Consider the following 22,260-nt stretch of genomic DNA (forward strand, 5'->3'; position numbering starts at 1 on the left):
GCAGATGAGCTGGCCAAGCCTCTCTCCATCATTTCCCACCAGCCCTGGCTCACTGGAGAGGTCCCAGGGGACTGGAAGCTGCCAAGGTGATGCCCATCCACAAGAAGGGCCAGCAGGAGGAGCCAGGCAATCCCAGGCCTGTCAGCCTGACCTGAGTGCCAGGCAAGAGGATGGAACAGGGCATCTGGAGGGCAATCACACAGCACTTCCAGGAGGGCCAAGGGATCAGGCCCAGCCAGCATGGATTCAGGAAGGGCAGCTCCTGCCTGACCAACCTGATCTCCTGCTCTGCTCAGGTGACTGCCTGGGGGATGTGGGGCAGGCTGTGGCTGTGGTCTGCCTGGACTTCAGCAAGGCCTTTGCCACCGTCCCCCACAGCAAACTCCTGGCCAAGCTGTCAGCCCCTGGCTTGGACAGCAGCACTCTGTGCTGGCTGAGGAACTGGCTGGAGGCTGAGCCCAGAGAGTGGTGGTGAATGGTGCCACAGCCAGCTGGCAGCCAGGCACTAGTGGTGTGCCCCAGGGATCAGTGCTGGGCCCCAGCCTGCTCAATCTCTTTATTGATGATCTGGAGGAGGGCACTGAGTCCATCCTCAGTCAGTGTGCAGATGACAGCAAGCTGGGGGCAGGAGTTGAGCTGTTAGAGGCTGGGAGTGTGGCAATGCCAGCGACGAGCAGTGTGAGCAATCTGGCAGTGCAGGCCTAGAGCCTGACATGGTGGTTGGCCATGCTCAGCATAAGTGCAGAGCCAGCTAGCAGTGGAGCAAAACAGTGCTGTGCCTGCAGCTTGTAACTAAAACAAGGCACTGGTAGCTATAAACATGGACAGTTATCTTGGGACAACAGGACATGCACCTGCATCAACAACCTCGTTGTGTCATTAGCAGTTGGACCAATAATCTGTCCTAGTGCAATGTGTGGTCACTCAGAGGCAGCCAATGGAGCTGTGCTGATATCTGCTGGGATCTTAACATAGCAGAGAAGTGGCAATCTAGGAGGTTCTTAGAATGCATGGAGGACAGCTTCTTATCCCAGGTGCTGCGAGAGCCTACCAGGGGCAAGGCTATGCTTGACCTCCTCTTCACCAATAGGGAAGGGCTGGTGGGTGATGTGGTGGTCGGAGGGTGCTTAGGGTCCAGTGACCACGAGATAATTGAATTCTCATTATTTGGTCAAGCTAGGAAGGGTAGCAAGAAGACCTCCACTCTGGATTTCCGGAGGGCGGACTTCAGGCTACTCAAGGAACTAATTCAGAGGGTTCCTTGGGATAAAGCCCTCAATAATAAAGGGGTCCAGGAGAGCTGGACCTACTTCAATGAAGAATTGTTGAAGGCTCAGGGACAGGCTGTGCCAGTGTGCCGGAAGATGAGCCGCCGGGGCAGACGGCCAGCCTGGATGGTTAAAGAACTTTTAATGGAACTAAGGGAAAAAAAGAGGGTGTATCACCTTTGGAAGAGAGGGGAGGCAACCCATGGAATGTTTAAGGATGTTGCTAGGTCTTGTAGGAAGAAAATTAGGGAGGCAAAAGCACACTTGGAGCTTAAACTGGCCTCTACTATGAAGGACAACAAAAAGTCCTTCTATAAATACACTAATAGTAAGAGGAAGGGAAAGGACAACCTCCACTCCTTGGTGGACACGGAGGGGAACATTGTAACAAAGGATGAGGAAAAGGCAGAGATACTTAACACCTTCTTTGCCTCAATTTTTACTAGCAGGACAGAATGTCTTCCAGACAGCTGGCCTGCAGAGCTGGCAGAAGGAGCCAGGGAGCAGCATAGTTTTCCACTGTTCCAAAATGGGGTAGTTGGTGATCTGCTCAGCTGCCTGGATCCCCACAAGTCCATGGGACCAGATGGGATTCATCCTAGGGTGCTGAGAGAGCTGGCAGACGAGCTGGCCAAGCCACTCTCCATAATTTTCCAGCAGTCCTGGCTCACTGGCGAGGTCCCAGAGGACTGGAAGCTGGCCAACGTGGTGCCCATCCATAAGAAGGGCCGGTTGAATGAGCCAGGGAATTATAGGCCTGTCAGCCTGACCTCAGTGCCAGGCAAGATCATGGAACAGGTCATCCTGAGTGCAATAACACTACACTTACAGGATGGCCAAGGGATCAGGCTCAGCCAACATGGATTTAGGAAGGGCAGGTCCTGCCTGACCAACCTGATCTCCTTCTATGATCAGGTGACCCGCCTGGTGGATGTGGGGAGGCCTGTGGATGTAGTCTACCTGGACCTCAGCAAGGCCTTTGACACCGTCCCCCATAGCAAACTGCTGGCCAAGCTGTCAGCCCATGGCTTGGACAGCAGCACTCTGAGCTGGGTTAGGAACTGGCTGGATGGCCGAACCCAGAGAGTGGTGGTGAATGGTGCCACATCCAGCTGGCAGCCAGTCAGTAGCGGAGTCCCCCAGGGATCAGTGCTGGGCCCCATGCTCTTTAACATCTTTATTGATGATCTGGATGAGGGCATTGAGTCTATCATCAGTAAATTTGCTGATGACACCAAGCTGGGGACAGGAGTTGATCTGCTAGAGGGTAGAGAGGCTTTGCAGAGAGACCTCGACAGGCTGGACAGATGGGCAGAGTCCAACGGCATGAGATTTAACACATCCAAGTGCCGGGTTCTGCACATTGGCCACAACAGCCCCATGCAGTGCTACAGGCTGGGGTCAGAGTGGCTGGAGAGCAGCCAGGCAGAGAGGGACCTGGGGGTGCTGGTTGATGGTAGGATGAACATGAGCCTGCAGTGTGCCCAGGCAGCCAAGAGGGCCAATGGCATCCTGGCCTGCATTAAGAACAGTGTGGCCAGCAGGAGCAGGGAGGTCATTCTGCCCCTGTACACTGCACTGGTTAGGCCACACCTTGAGTCCTGTGTCCAGTTCTGGGCCCCTCAGATTAGGAAGGAGGTTGACTTGCTGGAACGAGTCCAGAGAAGGGCAACGAAGTTGGTGAGGAGTTTGGAACACAGCCCTGAGGAGAGGCTGAGGGAGCTGGGGCTGCTCAGCCTGGAGAGGAGGAGGCTCAGGGGAGACCTTATTGCTCTCTCTACAACTGCCTGAAGGGAGGTTGTAGACAGGCAGAGGTTGGTCTCTTCTGCCAGGCAGCCAGGACCAGAACAAGAGGACACAGTCTCAGGCTGCGCCAGGGGAGGTTCAGGTTGGATGTTAGGAAGAAGTTCTATACAGAAAGAGTGATTGCCCATTGGAATGGGCTGCCCGGGGAGGTGGTGGAGTCGCCGTCATTGGAGGTGTTCAGGAGGAGACTTGATGGGGTGCTTGGTGCCATGGGTTAGCTGTTTGGGTGGGTTGGATTGGTTGATGGGTTGGACACGATGATCTTGAAGGTCTCTTCCAACCTGGTTTGGTTTATTCTAATAAAGGTTTATTCTCTCCAGCCAGTCGATATCCTGGGGGTATTGGAGGCATCTGGAACAGTAAATCATTTTCAGCAAGCAACCTCTGAAGAAACCATATAAAAAAGTGATTTAGACATCTATGCTCTGTAAATGTTGCTCTTCAGGCACAGCCAAAATATCACACTGACTATTGAAATGCCAAACTCATCGCTTTTTAGTGTGTTTCTTCTGAGTGCTCTTCTGCTCTTGCTCTTCCTAGAAGGAAGTATGAGAGCACAAAGCAACTGCTCAGCTCCAGAAACCCTTGCAGCGCCCAGCTTGTGTCAAGGCAGTGACTAAAGCTTAGATTCAGAGCCTGTGCAAAAAACCTCAGAAGTGTGTAAGGAGGAGTAGCTGTAGCTAAAGAGTAGCTCCAAAGAGCTATGGACCCTGCTGGAGGGGGGGTCCAGAGGAGGCTATGAAGATGATGGCCTGCAGCACCTCTCCTGTGAGGACAGGCTGGGAGAGTTGGGGATGTTCAGCCCGGAGGAGGCAAGGCTCCAGGGAGACCTTAAAGCTGTATTTCAGTATCTGAAGGGCACCTACAGGAAGGCTGGGGAGGGACTTTTAGCAGGGCTTGTAGCGATAGGGCGAGGGGCAATGGTTTGAATCTGCAGTGGGGTAGACTGAAGTTGGACATTAGAAAGATGCTTTTTATAACGAGGCCAAGGCAGCCCCCCGCAGGGCGAAGGGAGCTTCCCCGCTCCTAGCAGCCGTGGCTGCCTTCACAGCGGCTGCTGCCGGGGGTCCTGCACTGCCACATCTACCCCAGGAACTACCCGCTCGGAGGGCCGTTCCCCTCAGGGCCCAACACACCGCCGCACACACGAGTAGCAGCACAAGCCGGCCGGCCCTCACGCGGCGGCTAGAGCCCGCCCCGAGCAGCGGCGGCGTCCAATCCCCAACCCTCTGCGAGCCCTATAGCCAATGGGAGGACTTTGAGGCGGGGTGACTGTGAGGAGGAGGGTGGGCTCTTAGCAGAGAGCAGCCAATTAGAATGAGACCATCTCCCCACTCTTGCTTGGATAGGCTGTGACACTGAACTGACATGAGTGGAGTACAATCAGAGGTGGGGAGGGCGGTGACCCGGCGCGGTGTTTGAATCGGCGTGGGGCGGGTCGGGACGGGTCCGATCCGACGTGTCTTGCAGCGGCTGGAGCAGAGGCCTGCATGTGCCGGTGCCTGCCGTCTGCCGGTGGGGAGTGCCTTGCGAGCCATGGACCTGAACAGGCGGATGCGGCAGAACAACAAGCGCTTTGTGCTGACCATCAGCAGCATTTTGGAGCGGGTGAGTGCGGCGCTGGGCCGTGGGGTGCGGACTGTTGGCAGGGTCTGCGGGGAAGCTCTCTGGTGCCTGCGGGTCTGTGCTGCCATGCCTCCTGTCTGCCTCAGGAACGCCTGTCCCCTGCGGTTTCTGCTGTCTGGCCTGGCTCGTTCAGGCCTGGCCGCCTCTTCGTGTCCCTCTGCCCCCCCTGCCTTAGGCACTGCTCTCTGTCCCTTTTCTCCTCGACCACCCTTAAGTCCTGTGTGTCCGTACAGACCCTTTGCTTTCTGTGCACTAATTCGCAGTAACTGGCGCTGAATTATCGTCGCCAATTATTTACTCGTGGTGTCACAGCGTCCTGTTCCTCCTAGCTGTCACTTGAGGCCTCCCAGCGTGGCACAGACTCGGCAGGTTTGTGCCTTGGCATGAGCAAGCTGGTGAGGAGCCACCTCCTCCAGTAACACCCAGGAAACTCTGATCTGTGACTGTCAATACCAAGTGACTTACTTATAATTCCAAGTCATCTTTACAGCGCCCTTAACCCCAGTTAGCTAGCATTACACCAAGTGTTTGCACTGAGACCACAGAACAAGCGAGAGACTCCCCCCACAAATCCTCACTTCAGAGCTGTTTTGTGTTACAGATGTGGCAGCCACACATCTCCATCCACAGGTGTGAGGATGTCTTCAGGGATGTCACCTCTGCTGCTCAGGGCAATCCTGTGTGCCAATAGCTAGGTGCAAAGCCTGATCCTAGAAGGTTTTTCCCATGACGAGATGGGAGATTTCCAAGTCATGAGCAGTCTGTGCTCCTTCCAGCTGCACAGGGGATTTAGGAGAAACTTACAGAACATTTTAAACCCTTCTGAAGGCCTGTTGTTCTCAGTGACAGGCTTATACCTGGAAGTGGAGCGACTTCTGTAGATGCTTAAAACATGAACACCTTCCTCAGGGATAAAGGTTTCCAGTTTGCTGGCTTCTACCTTCAGCCAAGCAAACAACACACAGATAACTGCAGTTTTGCTTTGACCAGGCTGTGAACAGAAGCAATACATCAAATGCAAGGAATGAAACATTGCTTTAATCATTTCTTCTAACTCCTAATGCTCCTTTTTACTTAGTACAATCAACCTTTTGAAGATGACTTGCTCATTTCCATGGAAACCCTCACTTATGAGACAGCTGATGGTAAGAACTTCTTGAAGCTTTAATATTTGCATGCTGCATATTTAGACTCAGGAAAGCAGGCAGATGTTGGCAGTTATGTGGCATCTAATTGCAACAGATACTGAGTTTTAGGTGTGGTGTTTTGCATATAAACTTTGATACACACAAGCAAGTTCAGGTTGGATGTTAGGAACAGTTTCTCTCTCTCCTGCAACAGTGGTCAGGCTTCGAAACAGGCTGTCCAGGGGAGTGGTGGAGTCACCATCCCTGGAGGAGTTCAAGATGTGTGGAGGTGGCATGTGGTTTAAAGGCCACGGTGGTGTTAGGTTGATGGTTGGACTTGATGATCTTGGAGGTCTTTTCCAACCAAACAACTTTGTGGTGCTATGAAAAGAGAGAGGAAGGCTGTAGCTAGATGAAGCTGGTTCATAGTGTAATGTGAAAGGGCAAAAGGCAGCTGCCCAGATTTGATAATGGTTTTTATTAACTATGTAAGAAATTCTTCCTACCTATTTGTGCTTGTTGGAATGATACTTGGTGTGGGTAATGTAAAACAAAAATGCTTCTGGGGATATAAACATAAAATACACAACATTGTGGGGTTTTTTTTAGGACCAAAGCCGTGGGGGCAAGTGTCAACCAAGCAGCTCAAAGAATGGAAGAAGGAAGTATTTAAGGTATCTGATAATGCAGTCCTACTCTGCAGTCAAAATGTGGCAATAGTTATGGTTGAATCTACTGTGTATGCAGGAGTACATTGTCATCTTGCTGTCTTCTGTAAGCAATTGGGGACAGATTGGCTCAGAGCATCAGAAGAGAGAGAATGAAATAGATAACTATTGGTTAGCACCCCTGGCAGACCTGGAAAAATCATTCACCCTGTCTTAAAATGCTGTCTGATGGGGATATCTACTTTTGGATTACATTGGAGCATTGTCACAGAATGACAGCATGGTAGGGGTGGGAAAGGTCCTCTGGAGGTGGAGTCCAACCCCCTTGCCAGGGCAGGTTCACCTAAAGAAGGCCACAGAGGACCACGTCCCAGTGGACTTGGAATATCTCTGGAGATGGAGACTCCACCTGCTATCTGGGCAGTCTGTTCCAGTGCTCCAGCACCCTGACATTGAAGAAGTTCCCTCTCATGTTTAGATGGAACTTCTGATGTTCAACTTTCTGCCTGTTACCCTATTACCCCTTGTCCTATCGCTGGGCACCACTGGAAAAAAAGACAGGTGCCCTGCTCGCCCTGCTGGGGGGTTTGCCCTGCTCGCCCTGCTGGGGGGGTTGCCCTGCTCGCCCTGCTGGGGGGGTTGCCCTGCTCGCCCTGCTGGGGGGGTTGCCCTGCTCGCCCTGCTGGGGGGGTTGCCCTCCTCGCCCTGCTGGGGGGGTTGCCCTCCTCGCCCTGCTGGGGGGGTTGCCCTGCTCGCCCTGCTGGGGGGGTTGCCCTGCTCGCCCTGCTGGGGGGGTTGCCCTCCTCGCCCTGCTGGGGGGGTTGCCCTGCTCGCCCTGCTGGGGGGGTTGCCCTGCTCGCCCTGCTGGGGGGGTTGCCCTCCTCGCCCTGCTGGGGGGGTTGCCCTCCTCGCCCTGCTGGGGGGGTTGCCCTGCTCGCCCTGCTGGGGGGGGTTGCCCTGCTCGCCCTGCTGGGGGGGTTGCCCTCCTCGCCCTGCTGGGGGGGTTGCCCTGCTCGCCCTGCTGGGGGGTGCCCTCCTCGCCCTGCTGGGGGTTGCCCTCCTCGCCCTGCTGGGGGTTGCCCTCCTCGCCCTGCTGGGGGGGATGCCCTCCTCGCCCTGCTGGGGGGGTTGCCCTGCTCGCCCTGCTGGGGGGGTTGCCCTGCTCGCCCTGCTGGGGGGGTTGCCCTGCTCGCCCTGCTGGGGGTTGCCCTCCTCGCCCTGCTGGGGGGGTTGCCCTGCTCGCCCTGCTGGGGGGGTTGCCCTCCTCGCCCTGCTGGGGGGGTTGCCCTCCTCGCCCTGCTGGGGGGGATGCCCTCCTCGCCCTGCTGGGGGGGATGCCCTCCTCGCCCTGCTGGGGGGGTTGCCCTGCTCGCCCTGCTGGGGGGGTTGCCCTGCTCGCCCTGCTGGGGGGGTTGCCCTGCTCGCCCTGCTGGGGGGGTTGCCCTCCTCGCCCTGCTGGGGGGGTTGCCCTCCTCGCCCTGCTGGGGGGGTTGCCCTCCTCGCCCTGCTGGGGGTGCCCTCCTCACCTGCTGGGTCCCCTCCTCCTGACACCCATTCTCTAAGTACTGATGAGATGCCCCCTCAGTCTGCTCTTTTCCACCCTGAACAGACCCAGTTCTCTCATTCTTGAGAGGTTACCACAACTCGACTCAGTTTATCTTGGTTCAGGCAGTCAGCTTTTCCAAAGGGCTTCCTGGTTTCATCTTTAGATTTATTTTTTATCCATGTTTGTGTGTCAGACACTGCTAGAATAATAAAAACACCTTGGCAGCCTCAGCACTGGTGGGGTCAGGCCAAACTCTATTGATGTTGTGTCCATATAAGCTGTTAAGTTTCTATTCTGAATGTTTATGTTAGACAAGCAGTCACTTCCCTGTTTCCTAAACTCCCCCATGGAATGCTCAGCAGGGCATTTCATCACAATCCCAGGGTTTCTCCCAATGACTCTTTAGAAGTTACCCTGCTCCTACTCCCTGCCTGAAAAGCTAAGTTTTGCCTTGGTGGCTAGGACAAGCTGCTCTGAAGCCCACTGAGTGAGGGGATGAGGAGTGAAAATCACTTTGGGGAAACAATGTATTTAAGAGAGAGAGAGAAGGGGCTGAATTTCCTGTTCCTCTTCCACTTCTTGTCACACATTTATTCACAGAATGGTTTGAGTTGGAAGGGCCCTTGGAGATGATAACTTTACAGACTAAATCCATTAAGGACTGGAATCCTGCCTTAGCCTCTCATGTGGGCCAAAGCAGCTGTAAGCTAAGCTCTTGCAGTGATTTTTAGCAGCAATAGACTATCTTTTTACCATTTATTTGTGGCTTTGCTGAGCAGGTGACAGGAAACCTAAAGGAAACTGAATAGCCACTGAGGAAGTGCCAAACTGTGACACACCAAAGCAAACAAAGGCACCTGTGAAAGTCACTTTTACTATTCTAAGGCTAACTTTACTGTTCCAAAATTCTTCTGATGATTTCATTTTCCTCTTTCCCATGGCAGTGTAAAAGAAGAGTTCACAGGAATGCAGGTAAGAAAACTAAGTGCTGTAGATTATCTTCCTGAGTGAGTCGTGGTTGCAAAGGTCTCTTCCAACCTGGTTAATTCTATTCTGCAGCATCCCAGGCTTATGCCAAGCTCTTGAGGATGCTTACTTTTTTGTGGTTGATTTTTAGGGGGAGCCACTCCAAAACCCCATATGAGAACAGCAACAATAATAATGAATATGTAACATATTCTTTTCCAGAAGAGCCTGGATGGGGCACTTGGTGCCATGGTTTAGTTGAGCAGATGGTGCTGGGTGATAGGTTGGACTGGATGATCTCAAAGGTCTCTTCCCACCTGGTTAATTCTATTCTGTAGCAATCATGGAAAGCCTCCTTGCCAAAAGTTGTTGAAAAGCTGCAATAGAGTTTTGGGGCTCTACCTTCAGGCTTCAGCAGTAGGCTTTTTCATGTCCTTTTCAACATTTGCCACAGAAAATTTGCAGTTGCCTTCCTTTTCCACAAGTGATGGCACCTGATAAAAGGGGGAAGTTTTCTGTGGTGCTTTATGGGTTAAGAAGGCCACCTGTAACACAGTAGATCCCTGATCAGAGCTCATCTGCTCTATGTTCTGTCTGCTCTAGTTCCAGAACAGTGTTGTAGTCAGTTCTTTGGTTTAGCCCTTTGCATATTCTCCACTTGTTTAATTTTATTTCAAAATCACTAAGTATATACAAAGGAAGAATTAATGCCTGAGAAGAGGAGGCTCAGAGGAGACCTTCTTGCTCTCTACAGCTGCCTGAAGGGAGGTTGTAGCCAGGTAGGGGGTGGTCTCTTCTCCCAGGCACCCAGCACCAGAACAAGAGGACACAGTCTCAAGCTGTGCCAGGGGAGGTTTAGGCTGGAGGTGAGGAAGAAGTTCTTCACAGCAAGAGAGATTGGCCATAGGGATGTGCTGCCCAGGGAGGTGGTGGAGTCACCATCACTGGAGGTGTTTATGAAGAGCCTGGATGAGGCCCTCAGTGCCATGATTTAGTTGATCAGATGGTGTTGGGTGATAGGTTGGACTTGATGATCTCAAAGGTCTTTTCCAACCTGGTCAATTCTATTGTATTGATCTGTGACCTATCAAAATGATTTATTTTTTTTCCCTCTCCCATGCATGCTCAGAAATGTCAAAGCAAGAGAGCAGTGATTTTGAAGATGGACATTCCACAATAAAGGACCTTCTTGCTCTCTACAGCTGCCTGAAGGGAGGTTGTAGCCAGGTAGGGGGTGGTCTCTTCTCCCAGGCAGCCAGCACCAGAACAAGAGGACAGAGTCTTAAGCTGCACCAGGGCAGGTTTAGGCTGGAGGTGAGGAGAAGGTTTTTCCCAGAAAGAGAGATTGGCCATTGGGATGTGCTGCCCAGGGAGGTGGTGGAGTCACCATCACTGGAAGTGTTTAAGAAGAGCCTGGATGAGGCACTCAGTGCCATGATTTAGTTGATCAGATGGTGTTGGGTGATAGGTTGGACTTGATGATCTCTGAGGTCTTTTCCAACCTGGTTAATTCTGTATTCTGCAAGTAGGAAATTAAGGATTGATTAAAGTAGGCAGATCAGAATCTTTACTTATACACTGGAAGACACTCTCCAGTACATACTGATAAAGATTTGCTGATTAGAATTCATCTGTCAACTGCTTTTCTTTTGCTCTTGCTGTATAATAGCCTCTCCTTGCATTATTAGTCTGACTATAGAAGGGCTGGGAAGTAAATGGTCTTCTCCAGTGAGTTGTGAGATGCCCATCAAGGCCAATTTGTGTACTGGTTTGTTAATCATGATGGTGTCCTGTGGTTATGGGTTATGGAGGATGACTGACTTAATTCAAGAGGGGATTGGACCTGGCACTCGGTGCCATGGTCTAGTCATGAGGTCTGGGGTGACAGGTTGGACTCAATGATCTTTGAGGTCTCTTCCAACCTTGGTGACACTGTGATACTCTGATTTCACCATCTCAAAAAACACCTGAGCAAGTAATGAAACCAGACAATTCTACCAAGTAGTTAATATGGCTGATGCTGCCAGACCTTAACATTCCTTTCCTGTGCTTTTAAGGAGTCTCCTGAGATCTCTGCCATGGAAACATCTGACCTAGGTGAGGTTTTCATGTGGTTTTGGTCTGCCTTTTGTTTGTCTGAACTGCTTGAAAAGAAATTGCCAATAACTTGTGCCTGGTTCCTCACTGTTCCATTTCATGTGTGTTCTATTCCTGTTCTCTACTTTCTGAAAGGCTCTAACAAGAGGCTGAGGTACTGGTAGCTCTATGCAGTGGATCTCGCTGGGATCCCTTAGGTGTTGCGAAGGCAATGTAGAGTATGGTCACTTTTAGTAAAGAGAGAGAGGAGCAGTGAAGGCCAAAGCTTGTAAGTGACACCAGTTTTTATTAGTAGTTCCCCAAAAAATGCATAATTTTGTGGTGGCCTAGCAGGGATACTGCCCTGAGCATCCCCTAACAGGGGTACTGCATTCAGCTGCAGCAGCGAGTCTTCGGCAGTGCTTGCAACAGCTTCAGCGTCACTTTGACTCGTCTGAGAACTTTGGGGTCTTTTTGTCCTTGGATTCTGAAAGAATTATTTGGTTGGTTTGCTTGTTTGGACCTTGTATTCCTAAAGAATTGAAGTGGGAGGGAGATTGGTTTGTTGCCCTCAAGTCGTTTAGGAAGCTACAAATCATAAATCCAATCCCCTGACTCAATGGGAGTGGCAAGGTACTAAAGGAAGGCAGTTTGGGTGCAGAAAAGCTTTTCTGGAATCAAGAGTGTGTCTACAAATGTTTCTGGGTTTGGTTCAACCAAATTTGACTTCATGGTTGGCTTCAAATTGCAGATGGAGAAAATGATACCAGTGTGGCTGTTGTGAGCAGCAGGAATGAAGCCACTTTCTCCCAGGTAAAAGATTTCTGGTGTCTAATATGGATTAATTTTGTGGTTTAACAGAGGTCTTTGAACTGTTTGAATAGCTTACATGTCCCTGATGAGTTGATACAGCCAGAAGAAGACTCTAGTCTGCATCTTAATGCATATTTTAGGAAGCGTAGCAAATGAGACAATTAACAACAGAGTTCAGAGGGTTGTGATCAGTGGCACACAGAGTCCAGCTGCAGGCCTGTGGCCAGTGGTGTTCCCCAGAGATCAGCACTGGCTTCAGTTTTGTTCAATATCATCAGTGACCTGAATGAGGGGACAGAGTGAACCCTCAGCCAGATTCCTGATGATACCAAACTGGGAGACCTGGCTGATATACCACAGGCTGTTTTGCCATTCAGAGAGATCTGGGCAAAGGGGAAACTTGTGAAGAACAAGTACAGAGTCCTGCATCTGGGGAGGGACAACACCAGGTACCGGTACAGGTTAGGGGTTGAGCTGCTGGAATGCAGCTCCATGCAGAAAGACCTTGGAGTCCTAGTGGGCAATGTTATCTGTGGGACAGCAATGTGCGCTGGTGGCTCAGAAGGCCAATGGCACCCTGGGGTACATTAAGAAAAGTGTGTCCAGCTGGTCAAGGGAGGTTCTCCTTCCCCTCTACTCTGCCCTGGTGAGACCACATCTGGAATACTGTGTCCAGTTCTGGGCCCCTCAGTTCAAGACAGATGGATATCTACTGGAGAGTGTCCAACAGAGAGCTACAAGGATGGTGAAGGGACTGGAAAATCTCTGCTGTGAGACCTGGGGCTCTTTGGTCTTGAGAAGAGAAGGCTGAGAGGGGATCTGTTCAAAGTGTGTAAGTTGTGCCAGGAGGGATTTAGGTTGGACATGAGGAACAACTTCTTCCACAAAAGGGTTGTCAAGCCCTGGGCCAGGCTGCCCGGGGCAGTGGTAGAGCCCTCGACCCTAGAGGGGTTGAAAAGTTGTGGAGATGTGGTGCTGAGGGACATTGTTTAGTGGTGGCCTGGCAGTGCTGGGTTAGTGGTTGAACTTGATGATCCTGTCCAGATTTGGGCTTGTGTTGAATTCTTTTACTCAGTATCCCCACCAAAACGAGGTTTCTGCAGGGATGTCCTTATCTGAACAGTACTAACTCAATCCAACTCCAAGTACTCTGTTTGAATTCATTGCTGTCAGTAACTTCTGTGCTTTAATCCTTTTGTGCTGTGTTTTGTTTCTCTTCTCAGAATCTGTTTGGGCATGATGGGAAAATTCCAGAGCTAGTCAAGGTGGATCCCATAGTGCAAGATTATGGCAGAAGAATTCCGGAGTGGATGACGGTAACTTATTTTCTGCTGTCAGAAGTTGCTAGCTGATTAATCCATCATCATCAAAGGCTGGGGAGGGACTGTTTAGAGGGGGTTGTGTTGATAGGATGAGGGGCAAAGGTTTGGAACTGGAGCAGGGTGGATTTAGGTTGGACATTGAGAGGAAGCTCTTCACAATGAGAGTGGTGAAACACTGGAACAGGCTGTCCGGGGATGTGGTTGAGGCCCCATCCCTGGAGGCATTCGTGGTCAGACAGTGCAGCCCTGGGCAGCCTGGTCAGTTGGAGGTGTCCCTGCTGACTGCAGGGGGGTTGGACAAGATGACCTTTGAGGGTCCCTTCCAACCCAATGCCATCTGTGAAATAAGGTTTGGATGTTACCTTTAACATGGAAAAACTTGGGATACTGGACTGTGTGTCTTGACTTTTCTTTCCCTTTGTTTTTCAGGTAGCACCTCAGGCTTCGTCAGTAGCTCTTCCTTTGGCTTTGCCAGGCCCAGAACTGAGTGGTACAATTAAACCTGTTGAGTGTTGGTCAGATATGTTAGCTAGGAAATGTGGATTTTATTCATTTGTTTTAATAGAACTAAATATTTAATTTACTGAAAACAGCTGCAGTCCTTATCCAACAGCAAAGCTCTGCAGGTTGGGTTCTGGATGAGAAGTTGAACATGAGTTGGGTAGCAGCAAATTGTTTAGCCTGGAGAAGAGGAGGCTCAGGGGAGACCTTATTGCTGTCTACAACTCCCTGAAGGGAGGTTGTAGCCAGGTGGGGGTTGGTCTCTTCTCCCAGGCAGCCAGCACCAGAACAAGAGGACACAGTCTCAAGCTGTGCCAGGGGAGGTTTAGGTTGGATGTTAGGAAGAAATTCTTCCCAGAAAGAGAGATTGGCCATTGGGATGTGCTGCCCAGGGAGGTGGTGGAGTCACCATCACTGGAGGTGTTTAGGAAGAGACTGGGTGAGGTGCTTGGTGCCATGGTTTAGTTGATTAAATGGTGGTGGGTGATGGGTTGGACTGGATGATCTCAAAGATCTCTTCCAACCTGGTTTATTCTGCTCTATTCTTTTGTCAGGTTTATGGTTGGGTTTTGAGGTGGGTGTTGGTTTTTTGTTTGGCTTGTTGGTTGGGTTTTTTCCAATTGTTTTTCTTTTTAACTAGACAACCAGGCTGCTGTCTGCAGAAGGGAAGAGCTGTCAAATGAATGCTCCTCTTCAAGATCACTAGAGTTACAGCCTTCTAGTATCCCCATTTCACCAACTGCAATGACCATACCCAGGCATCCACCTTATCCAGGGCTGCATAACACCTCCTGTGACAGCAACTTAGAAGAGGAGCAGTCTGGAGCCGAGGAGTGCTCCTGGAGCAACCTCACTCCTGCAGACCTGTATCCAATGATGGTGGAGATCATCAAAAGGAGCATGACAAAGCACTCTCTGAAGAAACAGCTGAAATACATGTTCGGACACTTAAAAGGCAGAAGGTGGCGCTCTAGATCGTCAAGGCTCAACATCACTGTAGACAAGAGAGGGTTCAGACCTTTGAGAATGAAGCAAGCCCTGCCTAGCATATGCAGCAGTAGAAGAGAAGACATCCAGAATAAAACCTTTGAATGTGAGGACAGAGAACTTCCTGATGGCAACTGTTCCATTAGTGATTCCTCTGCTCTGGTCCCTTACTCTTGTATTGCTACAAATGGAAACAAAGGGAACTACTGTGACTCAAGTTTGGAACAGCATTTGGTATTTGGAAAAGGCCAAAATGCCTCCAAAGAGCCTCTTGACAATATTGTTAGAATGGGAGAGACCTTTCTGGTTGAAGATAAGCTGCAGACTGCCTCACTAGAGAACTCAAAATGCAAACAAAGTGAAAACCTGGCTTACAAAGGTTCCTCAGAAGGCAGTTTTGTAGCATCTGCTGCCAGTTCAGGGTCAGCAGAGGTGCATTTGGTGAGCAAGAGCAGCACTCAGCCTGCCTTGCCTTGTGAGGATGCCTCAGAGCTGTGTCCATCCCCTGACAGTTCCGATGGCAATCGCAACGCTTCTGCATGGCTCACGAGCTGTGATCCTGCAAGAGCATCAAACACTTTACTTGTACATCCCAGACCAGCCACTCCTGAAAGAAACAGTCCTTTCCAGCGCAGGAACTCCTTTTCCTCACTGCCTCTGAAGCAGAGACTCTCAGAGACTGCCCAGAAATGTGAAGATGCATTTGAAAAGCTCTACAGTGAACTGTCTCCCAAAGGAAGCCCCAAACCTTTGACCTTGTTGGGACCTCAGTCAGATTCACAGAACCCTGAAGAGACAGGGAGATGGGTGAAGAGTAGTTTCAGTGTTGCTGTGAAGTCTGACACAGAGTTTGACAGAGCATTTGACAGGGTCTATGAGCAGCTGTGTGGTGGTCCTACCCCAAAACTGCCTGGGCTGCAGAGGGCTTTGGCTTACAGGAGATACGAAGGAATACCCATGTCTGACACTGTCAATGCTGTTGTCAACTCCCCTGTTCGAGCTTCCTCTCAGCTCCTGGGAGTTAAAAGGCGAGGCAACTTTCAGTCCCACCACTGCTCACCAGTAAAGCGACAGAGAGATGTGCCAGAAAGTTCTTGGCCTTCCCCAAAACGGCAGCAGGCTTCTCCGGGAGGAAACATTTGTATGAGAAGAGTTGGCATGGACCTTCTGAGCACCCCCAGCAGCAGCAGCCCCAGCTTGTCTGCCAGTCCCACCTGTCAGAGCCAGCTACTTGACCTTGCTGTTTGATCAGCAGGGTGGTTTTACACCTTTGGGGGGTTGGGGGGTTTTATTTGCTGAGATCTCACTTCTATCAGGTCTCTTAATCAATCGAGTGGAGGCAGTGGTGGCAGGGCTCTGTCCCTCCGCCTGGGGGGCCTGATGGTTCCTCCTCTCTGCTTTGCCAGCCCTGTTGCCTGAGGAAGTGTTGGCTCCACCAGCTACTCTATTTTGTGAGCTCAAGTGGCCAGCAACCTGACCTAGATCAGCAATAGTGTGGACAGGGAGAACAGGGCAGTGATTGTCCCTCTGTAGTCAGCACTGCCTTGGATACACTTGGTTCAGTGTTGGGCCTCTCACTACAGGAAGGACATTGCTGGAGCATGTCCAGAGAAGGGCAGCAAAGCTGCTGGAGGGGCTGAAGAATAGGTCTGGTGAGCAACTGAGGGAACTAGGGTTGTCTAGTCTGGAGAAGAGGAGGTTAAGGGGCGACCTGGCTCTCTGCAGCTCCCTGAAAGGAGCTTGGAGTGAGGTGGGTGTCACAGATTCCCAGATAACAACTGACAGAACAAGAGGATAATGGCCTCAAGCTGCACCAAGGGAGGATTAGGTTGGACATTAGAAGAAACTTCTTCACTGAAAGGGCTCTCAAACAGTGGAACAGGCTGCAGAGAGGGGTGGTAGAATCCCCATCCATGGAGGTGTTCAAAAGCCACGGTGATGTGGTGCTGAGAGATGTGATTTAGCTCCAGACTTGGCAGAGAATGGTTGCACTTGATGATCTTAAAAGTCTTTTCCAACCAAACCAATTCCATGGCTCATGTGAGGAAGCTCACTGTTTCTAATAACCTTCCAAGTGGCTTTAGAATGCTCAGTGCAGGATTTTGTCACATTGTAATAGGCTGTGTCACTGGCCCAGCTCACTTCAAGTAGTGCACCTTGTAATTAAGGTGCTGTCTTTCTGACTTTTTAATCACCCTGTAGGTGGACAAGGCAAACCAGTTAAGCTTTACTGGGATCCACTTGACTCCTTTGACTCATTGATTCAACTATTGACTCAGGCCCTTGGCTTGCAGAATCATGGACTGGTTTGGGTTAGAAGCAGCTTTTAAAGATCATCTAGTTCCAACTCCCTTGCCCCAGGCAGGGGCACTTCCCACCTCCAGGTTGCTGAAGGCCCCATCCAAGCTGGCCAGTGATTCCTCCTGAGGCAAGCTGGGAAGTGATACATCATTATTTTCTCTCAATGTCATCTGTTGCTGCTTTCTTTTCAGCACTCTGGACTTCAGGCTTCTACAGACAAAAATTGTCTTTGTCTTCCTGGTACTTACCTGCAAGGTTAGTTTCAGAGACTTTATGAGTTAGTGCTTTAGCAATCTTCTGAGGATAAATCTGCAGATCTCAACAGACCACTGTCAAGGTGACAGCTCTTCTTCCTCACTAATAATTTGGTATATTTAAGTGTTCCTTTAATTTACACCTAATTGCTTTCCTGAACTGCATGTACTAATTAAGCTACTCAAGCTGCCTTGCTTTCCTTTAAATAATTAGGAATTTTCCTACTGAAGTGTTGCCTCTCATCTGTAGGCTTTCTCTTTCTTTAAGTTTGCTCTTGCTGCTCTTTTCTGTGTTTAAATGTTCAGCAGGAATCCAGAGATTGCTAATCCTGCACTTCAATAAGCCAAAGCTTTTGCTGGGATTCTTCAGCTTCCTATAAACCTGCAGTTGAGTTGTATAGCTACTGTGACTTAGAATCATAGAATGCTTTGGGTTAGAAGGGACCTTAAAGATCATCTAGTTCCAAACCCCATGAAGTGGGCAGGGACCCCTTCCACTAGACCAGGTTGCTCAAGGCCTCATCCAACCTGGCATGGAGCAGCCTCCAGGGAGAGGGCATCCACATCCTTCCTGGGCAGCCTGCTCCAGTGTCTCACCACCCCCAGAGTGAAGAAACAGCCTGACTTGCTTAGCTGACTTGGGTTCATGATCAGGATAAAAAGGGCTTTTGCCAATTCAGGACAGTAGAGTTTTCTTTAAAAAAACCAAACCAACCTCAAACCAAACTAAATTAGTTTCAGATTTTAGATGTTGGTCTTTCCATTTCATTCTAAATGCATGTTTTGGAGTAAAAGTCCTACTTGACCTTTAAAAGGCAGCTGAAGTGCAATTCAGGAGCCTCTTTTTGCTTTTGTAGATTGCTTCCTTCCAGGCCCCAGCATTGTTGGGGGGGGTTCTTGGCTTGGTTTTTATTCTAAGCAACATCACCAGTTTTCTTTTCCCTTTCTTTTCTTTTATGAGGATAACTAACAGATAAATACTGAAGAGGATGACTTGAAACATTTTGAGTCCTGTGTCCAGTTCTGGACCCCTCCATTTAAGAAGGACATTGAGACACTTGAACTTGACCAGAGAAGGGCAACGAGGCTGGGGAGGGATCTGGAGCACAGCCCTGTGAGGAGAGGCTGAGGGAGCTGGGGTTGTTTTGCCTGGAGAAGAGGAGGCTTAGGGGTGACCTTACTGCTCTCTACAACTACCTGAAGGGAGGTTGTAGCCAGGAGGAGGTTGGTCTCTTCTCCCAGGCAACCAGCACCAGAACAAGAGTCTCAAGCTGTGCCAGGGGAAGTTTAGGCTGGAGGTGAGGAGAAAGTTCTTCCCAGAGAGAGTTGTTAACCATTGGAATGTGCTGCCCAGGGAGGTGGTGGAGTCACCGTCCCTGGAGGTGTTCAAGAGGGGATTGGACGTGGCATGTGAAGCCATGGTTTAGTCATGAGGTGTTGGGTGACAGGTTGGACTTGATGATCTCTAGGTCTTTTCCCACCTTGCTGATTCTATGATTCTGTTTTGGAGAACCCTAGCTTACACTTCCATATGTTCAGTGTATAAAATGTATTTGAACTAAGTTTCACCAGAAATGAGGTGCATTGCAGAAGGAAATTTGCTCACTGAAGTATGCCAGTGAAATATTGCTGATGTTAAGAGGCTAATATGTCAACAACAACATAATGTTGTGTCCAAGCTGCCCAGCATTGCTCCTGCCCTTTTCTTACTCTTTATGTTGTTGTTGTTTGGTTTGTTTTGCTTTTATCACCAGAATCTGGGGTTTCAGGTGCCCACTCTACAAAGAAGTGTTACCAATTGTCCCAAAAGCGAGGAAGAGGCTCTCTGAAGGTAAGTGCCTGATGGGAACAGAAAGGTCACAAGAAATAACTAGTAAAGGTATGCAGGGTGTTGCTTACATGCATGCTTCTAGCATAAAACCAGCATGGAGGCTTGGGAGAGCTCAAGGTAATCCAACCTGCAGATCTGAAGAGTGTAACCAGCAGGGCAAGGGAGGTTCTCCTGCCCCTCTGCTCTGCCCTGGTAAGACCACATCTGGAGTATTGTGTCCAGTTCTGGGCTCCCCAGTTCAAGAGGGACAGGAAGGTGCTGGAGAGAGTCCAACAGACACTATGAGGATGATGAAAGGACTGCAACATCTGTCTGATGAGGAAAGGCTGAGAGGCCTGGGGCTGTTTAGGCTGGAGAAGAGAAGGCTGAGAGAGGCTCTGCCATTCTGTTAGACTTGGCAGATCAAACCAAAAGAGATTAAAGGAGATGCTAACAAGTGATGCCTTTTATTCAGCAATATGCAAAGAAAGAATTCTGTTCTCACTTGTGTCTTTTAACTTTTAGCTCTTGGTGAGCTAAAAGATTCAAAGATTGCATCTCACAGTTTGATATTTCATAGAAACATTTAGGTTGGAAAAGAACTTCAAGATCATTGAGCCCAGGTGGGAGCTGGCATCTTCTCCCCAGTATCAGGTGATAGAATGAGAAGAAATGGCCTCAAGCTGTGCCAGGGGAGGGTTAGGTTAGGTATTAGTAAAACTTTCTGTCCTGAAAGAGTGGTGAGGCATTGGAACAGGCTGTCCAGGGGAGCTGGTGGATTGACTATCCCTGGAGGTGCTCAAGAAGCACGTGCACATAGCCCTGTGGAACATGGTTTGATGGCCATGGTGGTGTTAGGTTGATGGTTGGGCTCCATGATCTTGGAGGCCTTTTCCCACCTGAACAATTCTATGGTTTACCCTGCTCTGTCAGGTCCACCACTAAGCCATATCCCCAAGCTCTAGATCTACACATCCTCCAGGGACATGTCTCAGTAATGCTGATAAACTGTTTAAACATTGGAATGGCAGAGGATGGAAAGGTTGCTCTCCAGGGAAGTTTGTTCTCCTGGGAATGCGGACAAGGAGCCTTGCTGCTGTTCACAGTCCAGGTGTTCAGATCCCTTGCCTTGCTGGTTTAGTTTCAGAGACTCACAGGTCACCAAGTTTCATTCTGTTGTTCCTGGGCATTTCAGCAAGCCTATGTTTGTGTGATTTAACTTTGTCTAAACAAACCTTTTCTTCAGAGTATCCAGAAAAGTAATCTACGTGGATGGAGAAGCCCAAAAGCCTGGCAAACCCCTGGACAACCTCCTGGTCAAAACTCACTGAGGAAGCACTCATGGGCTGCCTCTAATAAAAATCCTCAAGAACTGGCCCATCCTTTCTGGCAGGGCACTTCTTTGTGAGATACTGCAGGCAGTGTGGCTTCCTTTCCTGAGTCTTTGTACTTCACAGTGTTTATAAGCACAGAGGGTTATCTCTATTATCTCTTTCTAAGCTTTTATCCCTTCAGTAATAAGTAACAAGCCCTTCTGTTGAATTCCTGCCTTTTCACACTTTATAGATGTACTTTTACTAACAGAGAGGGGGGAGAGGGGGGAAAACCCCTCAGGCCTGCCTGATCCAAATGTAGTGGTATTGTCATATGCCTCACTGTGTGTCATTTTAAAGTGCTATTTCCCAACTGATTCCCTGAAGTTGATTGTTCAATACAATTTGACAGTTTTTAGTGGATTTGCTCCATCTATAGCCAAGAGAATTCTATCTGCAAAGAAAAAATACCTGTTCTAAAGAATCTATCTAAGAGAACTCTATATCTGCAAATCAATTTGTGTCCTAAATAAAAGCCTGCTTTGAACAACTGCTGGCTTTCAATGCTTTGTTTCAGCTCTGGGAATTCCCAGGGGTCTGTGTTCATACAGGAAATCCATGAGACTGATGTCTCAGAGTCCCACATCTGTTCATTGCTGTGGGTTTTTTCCCTGGGTAAGGAGGTGGTTTTGGCAAGGAGTGTTGTCAAATGCAGTCAGTTTCATCAGCGTTGGGAGCTCCAGGGAAAACAACAAATAGCTTTTCCTTTTGGCTTTACTTCATTTCTGGGCACACAGGGATTCCTAGATTCACAGGGTGGTTGGGGTTGGAAAGGATTTGTATGTTTTGGGGTTGTTTTATGTGTCCACTCAGACATGTTACAGTATCACCAAGGTTGGAAGAGACCTCAAAGATCATCAAGTCCAACCTGTCACCGCAGACCTCATGACTAGACCATGGCACCAAGTGCCACATCCAATCCCCTCTTGTTCCTGTGTGATGTACTCTAGGTGATCCTGCTGTGGCAGGGCAGTTGGACTAGATGATCTCTTCCAATCCCTGAAGTTCTGTGATTCTATACCTCATGCTTAGTATGTTTCCTTCAACTACATTTTGTCTTTATGGCTCATTTTCCTTCCTGCTTCAGACATGGATGAACTGTAGGGAATATGCTTCACAAGCTACCTTCCCCTTGGATTGGTTGAGGTATTTATTTCCCAGTATTTCTTGATACCCCAGAGATGTAGATAGTCAGAGATGATTACTGGTATTTCTGTTCTCAAGGTAAACTGGATTTGGGGGTTGGATAAGTTTCTGACTCTAGATAAGACTCCTACACCACAAGCTGAATGCAGGCAAGAGGGTAAGCCTGTGTAAACAAGAGAGCAAAAGTTTGTTATCTCAATGGAAATCAGAAGAAGGTTAGGAGGCAGTCCTTGGAAACCCTTAGGTGGTTGGAAGATGATTTTATCCCAGTGCCACTTTTTTGGTGTTAGCAGCAGGAAACAAAAACCAAAGTGAAACTGACACAAGTATGGCCAAGTTGAATGAGGCTTGGAGCAACCTGGTCTAGTGGAGGGTGTCCCTGCTCCCAGCAGAGGGGTTGGAACTGGATGATATTACAGATCCCTTCCACTCCAAAAGTTTTGTTCTATCACTATGAATATCCACTCTTCATTTGTCCCACCTCTGGGTGAGTTTGCTTCTGCTTTTAGAAGAGGGGTTGGCTCTTTGAGCTCTGGGGTTTTTCTTTGCTTCATTTCTCATAGCTGCTTTTCAGATGCATGTGCACACAAGGCCAGGTTGGATGGGGCCCTGAGCAAACTGGTCCTAGTGGAAGCTGTCCCTGCCAATGCCAGGGGGGTTGGAGCTAGAT

At 49.6% G+C, this 22,260-nt stretch overlaps 1 protein-coding gene across 4 annotated transcripts; it reads left to right on the top strand.

Annotated features, from left to right (window-relative positions):
• The first annotated feature begins 4,589 nt into the window (after positions 1–4,589).
• LOC137458876 (uncharacterized) lies at positions 4,590–20,926 on the top strand. 4 transcript variants are annotated; one of them, XM_068170170.1, is made up of 13 exons: positions 4,590–4,682; positions 5,779–5,845; positions 6,437–6,501; positions 8,986–9,013; positions 10,137–10,234; positions 11,065–11,104; positions 11,835–11,896; positions 13,120–13,212; positions 13,648–13,708; positions 14,360–15,922; positions 17,199–17,262; positions 19,016–19,092; positions 20,318–20,926. In XM_068170170.1, exons 1-13 carry the CDS (start codon positions 4,611–4,613, stop codon positions 20,332–20,334), a joined length of 2,307 nt encoding a protein of 768 aa, XP_068026271.1. In that variant the 5' UTR covers positions 4,590–4,610; the 3' UTR covers positions 20,335–20,926. The 4 variants fall into 4 exon arrangements, with proteins under 4 accessions (XP_068026271.1, XP_068026272.1, XP_068026273.1 ...); XM_068170171.1 differs by having other exon boundaries at positions 14,360–15,847; XM_068170172.1 differs by having other exon boundaries at positions 14,360–15,734.
• The last annotated feature ends 1,334 nt before the right edge of the window (positions 20,927–22,260 follow it).

This window comes from Melanerpes formicivorus, unplaced genomic scaffold (genome assembly GCF_026170545.1).
Source record: "Melanerpes formicivorus ecotype bairdi unplaced genomic scaffold, bMelFor1.0.p_v2 SCAF_291, whole genome shotgun sequence".
In the NCBI taxonomy this organism is placed as follows: Eukaryota; Metazoa; Chordata; class Aves; order Piciformes; family Picidae; genus Melanerpes; species Melanerpes formicivorus.